Here is a 10,730-nt window from a genome sequence, read left to right on the forward strand (position 1 = left end):
TTGAGTCACTGAATTTCACCGGGGAAGCGGGTAGTGAAACGAAAACATACAGAAAAGTTAGTAGGGAATTAACATGAAATATGGTCCCAGGTGACAGGCAGCTACCAGTGGGCGAGGAAGACGGCGAAAGATAGATGAGATTTTGCCGACGTTGGGTAGGGCTCTAGAAATATTAACAAATATATGAATATGAACACCAATTCGCAGGAACGATTGAAAGGCAGTATTTTGGGAATATGGTCCCTGAGATAGAGATGGTATAACTAGAGCAAATCCAACAACTTTTCATTCGATGGTCCAAGATCTGACAAAAACCTGAGTGGATCATTAAGGCAGGTAAGCAGAATGAGACGCACTGATTGTGGAACTGAATGGCATAGTCACGAAACCTTTAAAAAACTGCCCTATACCGGCAGTCAAATGTGCGGCAAAAAAATAAGACCAACCCAGGGGCCAGGGCTGGTTCTGGAATGCAGGTTGGGTCAGACTACTTCAACTAAGGTAAATATGGTTTGGATGCAGGGGAAGAGTTGTCACATGGATAGACTATGCACAAAACAGAGACGAAAACAGAGGAAAAGAGTAAATCATACATGATACCACTCGAGCAAAACGTGATATATTTTTCATTATAACACATCACTCGTTAATACTGTACTGTAATTGGTCAAAACAGGATCACGTGTTATCGGTTAAATTACCATAGTGGCGCCAGGGAAATTACTAGTTCCCTAGGGAGACTAGTACATCAACTAGTGCCCGGGCATGACGTCACTCGTCACCTGATCGTGTGATTTCCAATATGTCGTCTGCTAGTTCGGTCGCTGATATCGATGGTCCGCCTCGAAAGACTGGACGATTTAGCTTCAGTTCAGAAGAAGAACTTAACACACTAGTAGAAAATAAAGATGCACCGAAGACAATGGACGCAATCAGGTTTTCTAGAAGCATCTTTACATCGTTTTGTGAAGAAATCGAGACACCGCTAGCAGACGTCGAGAAGAAGACGACAGACGATCTATGCACGTTTCTCCGGCAATTCTACGTGTAATGTGTTATAAAACACATATTGCATGACCTAATTAGGGCACTAGTATACGTCTATTTCCCCGAGGAGCTGCGGCCTCGTGAAATAGCAGATATTGTTGGTACCCAACAACTCCTCGGGGAAATAGACGTATATTAGCGCCCTCATGGCCATGCAATATGTGCTTACTAGTTAATGTGTAGGTAAAAGGTTATTTTTATAGATACAGGAGCATCGGAAATCTTGCTATCTAAAAATTAGCCTGATATGTAGACGTGAGTGGCGCCCTCGCCGGCCAAACATCATCAGACCCCATTAACGCCTGACAGAATAGTGTATGTCTTGTCGTCAAGATCAAAACAACGAATCGCAAAGTTCACGCCTTCTTGCAATCTTGTCATGCTACAACAGACTGTGTCTTTCCTGTGAGACGCCCACTCGTAACCAGAGAGACAAAGCCGTCTTTGCATTGTCGGCAAAAATCAATGTTTTCAATAAGATTATAAACATTGGGCCAGCAAAAATTTGCCAGCACCTTATCACACATTATGCCAACAAATAAACTGTGCCATGAATGGTTACTGTTTTATGGCTGTTACTATTTGACCATGGAGCTGATGTTCCTACAATTTGAATGGTACCGACAACAAATCGTCTGGGTAGTAAAAAACTACATCGTTCTAGCAGGTGTGTTGGGTTTTGAGCACCGCGGAGGGTGCAACTCACGCGATTTTGTCAGGCTATCTGGAAAGCAGTACAAAAATATATTTGTGAAACAGAGAGCTTCATTAGAATAAAAACTAAAATCCAACAAGCAGACAGAATACCCATGAAACCTCATAATGGGGCTAATATGAAGGTACATATCAGTAAGTACAGGAGCATGACGTGTGTAGTAGTAGATTCAAGAGGAAGGCTACTGATTTGGCAGAGAAATGAGGGGGAAAATTGGGCGGAAAAGGTGATAAAAGCCGGTAGTTTTAGTGAATAGAAAGTATGGCGATACTCATAATCCTTTACTTTAATAATAATGGCCGCCATGTTGAATGTACACACTTAACAGGGCTCCCAAGTATCGGTGTTGTTTCTCCCCAAAGTGGTGATCACTACCTATAAAATTAGGATCTACTGTTTTGTTAATACTAAGTGACTCTCTCAAAGAAGACAGAAGATGTCAACTTTAGAAGAAGAAGGGAAAAGAGTGTCCAAACCTAATGTGGACCCAGCCTTTGTATATGACATGGAAGTAAAGACCAAGGTCACAACAACAACAAAGGACAGGAAAGTCAACAATAAGACAGGAAATATCAGTGTTAAGAATATCCCTGCAAATGAAGAGATCTTCACTGATTATAGAAATGACAAAGGTGAGCAAGTTCCATGCAACATTAAATTTAAGACTACTAAAGACCATTTAATGTGTTGGATGAAGGCTTTGAAGGGAAAATATGACACAACATATGTAAAGCAGAACGGAGTAGTCGTTAAATGCGAAGAGGGATCTAACTGTGAAGTAGGTAGAATGTCAATTACTGACATATTACCTGATGGAGATGATGAACAAATCCTGTCTATAAATCTATACAACAGTGGGGTTGTTTTGGTACAATCTAGGGGATTTATTCAATGGAAGAATGAAGCATTTCCTGAACTGCAAAGTAAAGTTGATGAATTAAGTAAACAACCCACTGTAATAAGAACAATGATAACAGATGTAAACCATGTGCTTGATGACCTTCAAGTTCACTGTAAGTCAAATTGTTCATCATCAGATGATAGTGACACAGATCTAAAGAAATTAAATGATGTTGTTAAAGATTCCCTAATGTCTGTAGTGCTCAATTCACCCTCTCTCAGAAAAGCACCCTCTGTGACAAAAATAATGACAGATCAGTATAGACATACTGCAGATACTCTCAGTAGATTTGAATCTAAAGTAGCAGCTGTAAAGAACTGTATCCATGATATGGATAATAAATACTCCCAGTTTTTTGAAGATATCAATAAATTGACTACTAACAATGACAGAATTAGTGAGTTGCAGAGTATACTAGACAACATGTCAGTAAAGTATGACAAGATAACAAAGGACTTACAATCATCATATGAAAAGGAAATACACCAGCTGAGTCAAGGTTGGCTGATGTGTGTCAACAACTGGATGACAAAGACAGTATGTATGATTCTCAACTTCTAGAATTGTCAGAAATCATAAAAAGTAACCAGCAGTTGAATGAAGATTTGCAAGCCAAATGTGAATCAGCTACAGCTGGGCTTCTTTGTGTGAAAGATGACTTGCGTAACTTCCAGGATAAAGTTAAAACACTAGATTCTGAAGATGACCAGTGCCAACTAGCTACAAAAGTATGCAAACAACCTAAAGCTACTAGTGCAATCCCAATTTCGCTGGAAAGTAATTATGAAGTTTTACATGATCTTGAAGACATCCATGAACATACCAAAGACAGAGAGGTAGATATTGGTTGTGTACTAACTAATATTCGTAGTACTAATACCAACAGCAATACTGAAAACTTGTCTGATAAATCCATTACTGATAAGGCTGGTGATAAGAAAGAAACCAAAAGGGAGGAACCTGACATTATTATTGTTGGTAATTCTCTGATCCGGGATATCATCCCAGAGAGGTTGCTTCTTTCAAAACAAGCACTAAAATACAGAGCAACTTATGTAAGTGATGCTTCCAGAATAATTGATAAAACTAAATCAGACTAAATTTCATTTGTCATGCCTCATGAAGGCAGTAATGATGCTGTAAACAATGAGGTCGATGGTGTAGTTGGAGACTTAAAGGCACTAATCACCAAAGCAAAGAAAATGCATCCAGTGGCTCTAATTATTGTATCCTCTATTCTACCACGTGGCAATAGCCATGAAGTAAATGAACGAATACATTTAACAAACAGTCACATAGAGTCATATTGTGATCAAGAACACAAAGTAGAATACCTATATCATCATAAGTTGTCCAATTCTCGCAGTTTAATACAGAGAGATGGTGTTCATCTGAGCTATGGAGGAACAAGCGTATTGGCTGCTAATTACATAGGCAAGCTAAAAGGAACAAGTAGGCAGAGAAGAGGTGACAATCCTAATCATCGCAGTCATCACAGTAATACTAAGAGCCGACAAAGGTCCTCTCACTCCAGACCACAGTACTGTGATAGGTATTTTTGATGGTTAAAAACCTTTCACTTAGGTAACCGGGATTCGGTCATTTCCACGCTAGGCTAACAAAAGACACACACAAGCTTCGTTCATGTTCCCAAAACGATTCTCTGCCAAGTCCCTGGTTTTCACCCGAGACAGCATTAAATCCATCTTTATTTCTTGTCACCCCTTAACCAATTACAATCAGTATAAGAGACTCCAAGGCCTTGCCTTCCAACAAACAACCAATCACATGAAAGTTTTACACATCATAATCAATTAATTACTCGTCAAGCTGTCTAGAGAAAACATTTCTATACATTGTCAACGCTAACTAATATTGATGGGGTAATAATCTCGCACTAACATTCCACCAAGATACTACCTTAGTTTAAAATCGCAAACAACATTGGTTTAGAATTACGGCTACTGTCTTGTATCTTAAAAACTGCAGAGTCATAAGATGTTTTTGGTTGATTTCGACCAGCTCGCCATCTGGTCTTGTCATTAACCTTTATCAGTATATGTCATGGCAACCACTGTCAAACTGACTGAAATATAAATCATGATAGTACTACCAAAAGCGTAAACAACCACAACGATTTAATCACAGTTACAACAGGTCTTACAATTCTGACCTTAACAATGGTCCACCTGCTACTGATCAGCATGCACAGAATAGCTGCATGCCAAATTTAATACCAGTAATGATGAGTGGAATATACCCAATTGGAAACACCAGCAACAGCAGTATACAAGAAACTTCATGTCTAACCTTCGTGAACAACAGAATGGGGGAAACATTTCTGATCATCCGCCAACTTGGCAAGAACAACACCGATACTTGGACACACGGCATAGATAATGACTTTTTTACCTAAAAGACTGAAACTTGCATCTAGGAATATCCATGGTATTGGGGGAAAATTGGAGGATCCTCTACTTTTGGATTTTCTTAAAAACCATGATTGTGTTGGATTTGTTGAATCATGGCTTAATAGTGACTGTAGTTTAGCCTTTCCTAATTGTCATTTTTTTCGTAGTGATAGAGTTAAAAATAAGCATAGAGGAAGAAATTCAATAGGAGTTGTGGTTGTTTTTAAAACTGAAATTCAAAGGGGAATCTCTAAACTCCAAAATGCCCATAATGACTTTTTGTGGATTAAATTGGACAAATTCTATTTTGGATTAAAGAATGACCTGTATGTCTGCTTTTGCTATATTTCCCCAGAAGGGTCAAGTATCTACAACTCCTCCTCAATTTCTGGCTTAGATATTTTGGATCTTTTAGAGAAAGATGTGGCAAAATATGATAAACTAGGTGATGTAATAATTATGGGTGATATCAATGCTAGGACGGGCCAGTTACCAGACTTTATCATTAATGACAGTCACGATTATCTTCCATTACCGGACTCTGTCACTGTTGATAAACAGTACAAACGAAACAACATGGCCAAACATACTAACAATTATGGTAAAGCAATTGTTAACCTATGTTGCAACAGCAATTGCTTAATTATGAATGGTCGAGTTCCGGGGGATTCATTGGGTAAATTTACAAGCCATCAATTCGGGGGGGGGGGAGTAGTTTAATTGACTATGGTATTATCAGTTCAGGGTTATTTCATAAGGTGCAATATTTTAAAGTCATGGCACTTAACCATCTGTCAGATCATTGTCCCATTTCTCGTTCTCTCTCTGTTCAGTTTCAACAGGACTACACTGACAATTATGCAAATTTATCCCCACTACCTGGGAAATTCATTTGGGACAGTAAAGGTAGCCATAGTTTCATTAAGGCTTTTTCAAATAAATCAATGGATGGAAAATTAGTAACTTCCAGAGTACTAACTTTGAAGATATTGATGTAGCTGTTTGCCATTTTAATAGTATCCTAACTGATGCAGCTAACACGTCTCTAAAATTCATTCATCCCAGGATTAAGAAGAAAAGCAGTAAATCTAAGCATAACAAGTGGTTTGAGTGTGATGTTAGTGAGACGTGAAAACAGTTAATTAGATGCTCTCATTTACTAGGTAAATTCCCCAATGATAATACTATCAGACAGGAAAGATATAACATTAATAAGAAATATAAAAAGTTAGTAAAACCTAAGAAGAAAGAATATAGGGCCAAGCTTTGTAATAAAATAATGTCACTTCAGCATTCTGACCCTAAGCAATTCTGGAATTTGCTTGAGGAATTATGTAACTTTGACAATAGTCCCAGTAAAGATGATCACATAAGTGGTGAGTCATGGCTTAAACATTTTAAATCTCTGAACAAAGAAATTCACTTAGAAAATAACAGCCACAATTTAAATATCAGAACTAGTATCAGTGATATGGAAAATAGTAACTGGCAGAACACTAACCTTGACTTTGATTTTACTAACAATGAAGTTATGAAGCATATTAACTTGCTTAAATCAGGTAAATCGTCAGGCAATGACTTAATTTTAAATGAAACGATTAAGAAAAGTGCTCCTCATGTAATCCATTTAATATGTAAATTATTCAATCTAATTTTAAAGTCAGGTAAATTCCCAGCATTGTGGAACTGTAGCTATTTAATTCCCATCTTTAAATCAGGTAACCCAACTGACACTAATAATTACCGTGGTATTGCAGTTTCGAGTTGTCTCTCAAAACTCTATACCATGATACTTAATAGTAGGCTTACTAATCACTTGCACCAGACTAACCAAGTCACAGATAATCAGTTCGGGTTTAAGAAAAACCATAAAACTACAGATAATATTTACATTCTTAGAACCCCAATTACCAAATATGTTAATAGTAAGATTAACAAATCTGGTAATTACTTATTTTCATGCTTCTTTGATTTTTCCAAGGCCTTTGATTCGGTAGGCTTACTAATCACTTGCACCAGACTAACCAAGTCACAGATAATCAGTTCGGGTTTAAGAAAAACCATAAAACTACAGATAATATTTACATTCTTAGAACCCCAATTACCAAATATGTTAATAGTAAGATTAACAAATCTGGTAATTACTTATTTTCATGCTTCTTTGATTTTTCCAAGGCCTTTGATTCGGTATGGCGTGATGGTCTACTATATAAACTCCTAAAATTAGGGGTGGGTGGAAAATTTTACAAGATCATCAAGTCAGTTTATAGTAGCACTAAATATTGTGTTAAATTAAATTGTGGTGTAACGCCATATTTTGTTTCACATCGGGGAGTTAAACAAAGCTGCAACCTCAGCTCGAGTTTATTTAACATCTTTGTGACAAAGTTAATAATTTTGACCATGTTGACCTGAATGGTCTAAAATTTAATTGTATCCTTTATGCCGATGACCTGTTACTTCTATCAACTAGTCATGAAGGGTTACAGAGTGGTGTTAATGGCATTGAAAATTATTGTCAAAAATGGAACCTTAAGGTTAACATTAAAAAATCAAATGTCATGATCTTCAATAGCTTGGGTAAAAAATTGGGTAAAAGTTTTCAATTTTATTTTAATAGGATTCAACTTGAATGTGTTGACTCCTATAACTATTTGGAAATTATATTTCATGTAATGGGAAGTTTGATGCGGGTATTGCTCGGTTATATGACAAAGCACGCAAAGCACTTTTTAAGATTTACAGAATGTTACCAGTAGAAAAAGGTCGACATAGAGGCATTAAAAGAGAAGACAGATTATGTCATCTGTGTAACAGTAATGAAGTTGGTGATGAAAAACATTACCTTTTCAGATGTAATCATGACAAAATTAGGGAATTAAGAAATTCATTATTTACAGCAATCTATGTTTATGCACCAAGTCTACAACTATTAGTTAGAGAGGATATTTTTGTTTTGATTCTTTCAAGTTCTGATCTTTTTATTTGTAGTAGTCTAGCAAAATTTGTTTTTCATGTTTTAGAATTGTTTTAGCTTATTTTGTTTGTGTTATTTTGGATACTAGCTCTGTATTGTGTATGTGCCAATTAAAATATCCTATTCTATCCTATCCTATCCTAATACCCAATCTATCTATCATAGTTGATTCCCTATATAGTTTGCCTGAAGCACGCTGGTTTTCAACTTTTGATTTAGAAAGTAGGTAGTGGTAGTTCCGTTAAATGATAGCACACAACAGAAAGCTGTTTTTGTTAACTCACGGTTGCAGTTTACATAGATGGAAGATATTTGCAACGGATTTAAAGAAAAATAACCATAGTAGGTATATCAGTCTGACTAGTATTTATATGATACAGTCAGTTTACAACAACAGAATCGAAGACACTGCAGGAGCAGGTAAAAATACACCTAGACCAAAAAAAGATATCCCACCGCTATTTGCACGGCAGCATGCAGCATGGCCACGGTATGTAAAGCCCGCCCTCAATAAGCTTGCATTTAATATTATCTTTGTTTATTTTAACATTGATTTTTTATGTTGCGTTGTATGATAAAGCATATTGTATTTTGTTTTTCTGTATCTTCATAGGTTATTCATACTTAACACTTCTTGTAGTTGACCTTTAATTCATTCTTTCTATATTGCTGCTAAATCTGTTTCATCTGCCATACATAATATTATTTAGTAACTAACTTAATATTATACAGTCATCTCAGGAGACTAATGTGTGTTGGTGACATTCACACACTGAGAAGCACCAATCTTGCCCCCCATCGCTTGTGAAATTGGAATAATGTTTCATTACCTGACATTTATTTATTAATTGTTTGTACTTGTGTGAAGATAAGATCTCAGCTCACACATACAGAGGCGCATCTCACATATACATCACACTGTCATCAATTTTACACACATTGTCAGCGCTGTCTAGTTAAATAATAACACATGCTTGTGAGGGTAACATTACGATTTGTTGCCTGCCCAAGAGATGGTGGTCATGGCCATATTGTTGATGATGCCAGAGCAGAAGACCAACAGCCCGAGGACAGACAACAAATCGTGATATTGCCCCAATAACCATGTGTTATTTATTTCGTCACATCGAACAGACATCCACAATGCACAATCACATCACTCACACCCGCTCTCCCACAAAATAACAACACTTATATTTGAAGTATGTAATATTTTATTTTATCTACTAGTAGCTTCGCGGTAAGTGGCTTTTGCAATAAGTGGGTTTTGTATTGGATGTGTCTTGTGGGGAGTAGGGCTTTGTCGCAACAACTGGTCCTTTTATTTTTGACTCCCATGTGCGAAGCACAAAATGGGAGTCTTTGCAGTTAGTGTGTCTGTATGTGTGTATGTGTGTATGTGTGTATGTGTGTATGTGTGTATGTGTGTATGTGTGTATGTGTGTGTGTATGTGTGTATGTGTGTCCGACTGTTCCACTGCTATCTCAAGAACCATACATCGGTTTTTGATGAAACTTGGTGCATAGATGCTCTGGGCCAATGCGCAGATTTGATTAGGTTTTGGTAAAAATCCATGCTCGTTAATTACCTAATTTGCATGATAATTAGCTAATTTTTAGCTGTTCTATGACTGTTCCACTGATATCTAAAGAACCACTCATTGGATTTTGATGAAACTTGGTACATAGATGCTCTGAACATATGCGCAGATTTGATTAATTTTTGGTAAAAATCCGTGCATATTAATTACCTAATTTGCATGATAATTAGCTATTTTTTAGTGGTTCCATGACTGTTCCACTGATATCTAAACAACCACTCATTGGATTTTGATGAAACTTGGTACATAGATGCTCTGAACTAATGCTAGGTTTTGATTAGTTTTTGGTAATAATCCGTGGATACTAATTACCTAATTTGCATAATGATTAGTCAATTTTCGGTTTTTCCACTGATATCTCAAGTACTAATCATCACATTTCAATGAAACTTGGTACATAGATGTCATACGACACTGCACAGACCTGATAGTTTTTATGGTAATATCAGTACATATTAATTACCTAATTTGCATAATTAATTAATTTTCAGCATTTGATATAAGTAGTTAGCATTACATTTCAATGAAACTTGGTACTTACATACTCAAGGACTATGCAGAGATTGATTGTTTTCGATAAATATTTGTGCATATTAATCACCTAATTTGCATAATTAGTTAATTTTCAGCTTTTCCACGGGTATCTCAAGTACTAATCATCGCATTTCAATGAAACTTGGTACATAGATCCTTTAGGACTATGCAGAGACCTGATTAGTTTTAGGGTAAATAATTGTGCATATTAATTACCTAATTTGCATAATTAATTTTCAGCTTTTCTACTGATATCTAAAGTACTAATCATCACATTTCAATGAATCTAGAATTATGCAGACCCAATTAGTTTCCGGTAAATATTTGTGCATATTAATCACCTAATTTGCATAATTAACCAACTTTCACACTGATATCTCAGGTACTATACATCACATATCAATGAATGTACATGGATGCTGTAGGACAATAGACAGACCTGAATAATTGTGGGTTAAAATCTGTACATATTAATTACCTAATTTGCATAATTAACCAATTTTAAGCTTTCACACTGATATCTAAAGTCCCGTAAAAACTCCAA

General features: G+C 36.4%; 1 protein-coding gene across 1 annotated transcript; it reads left to right on the forward strand.

The window, feature by feature from the left end:
- Positions 1-3,775: 3,775 nt before the first annotated feature.
- LOC146746132 (uncharacterized) lies at positions 3,776-4,225 on the forward strand. The gene has a single exon (XM_085499002.1). It carries the CDS (start codon positions 3,776-3,778, stop codon positions 4,223-4,225), a length of 450 nt encoding a protein of 149 aa, XP_085355128.1.
- Positions 4,226-10,730: the final 6,505 nt, after the last annotated feature.

Source organism: Saccoglossus kowalevskii, chromosome 5, assembly GCF_978046115.1.
Source record: "Saccoglossus kowalevskii chromosome 5, keSacKowa6.1, whole genome shotgun sequence".
In the NCBI taxonomy this organism is placed as follows: domain Eukaryota; kingdom Metazoa; phylum Hemichordata; class Enteropneusta; family Harrimaniidae; genus Saccoglossus; species Saccoglossus kowalevskii.

What these genes read in the sequence shown, in the direction of transcription:
- LOC146746132 (XM_085499002.1), top strand. Translation starts at nt 3,776, where the DNA reads ATGCCTCATGAAGGCAGTAATGATGCTGTAAACAATGAGGTCGATGGT.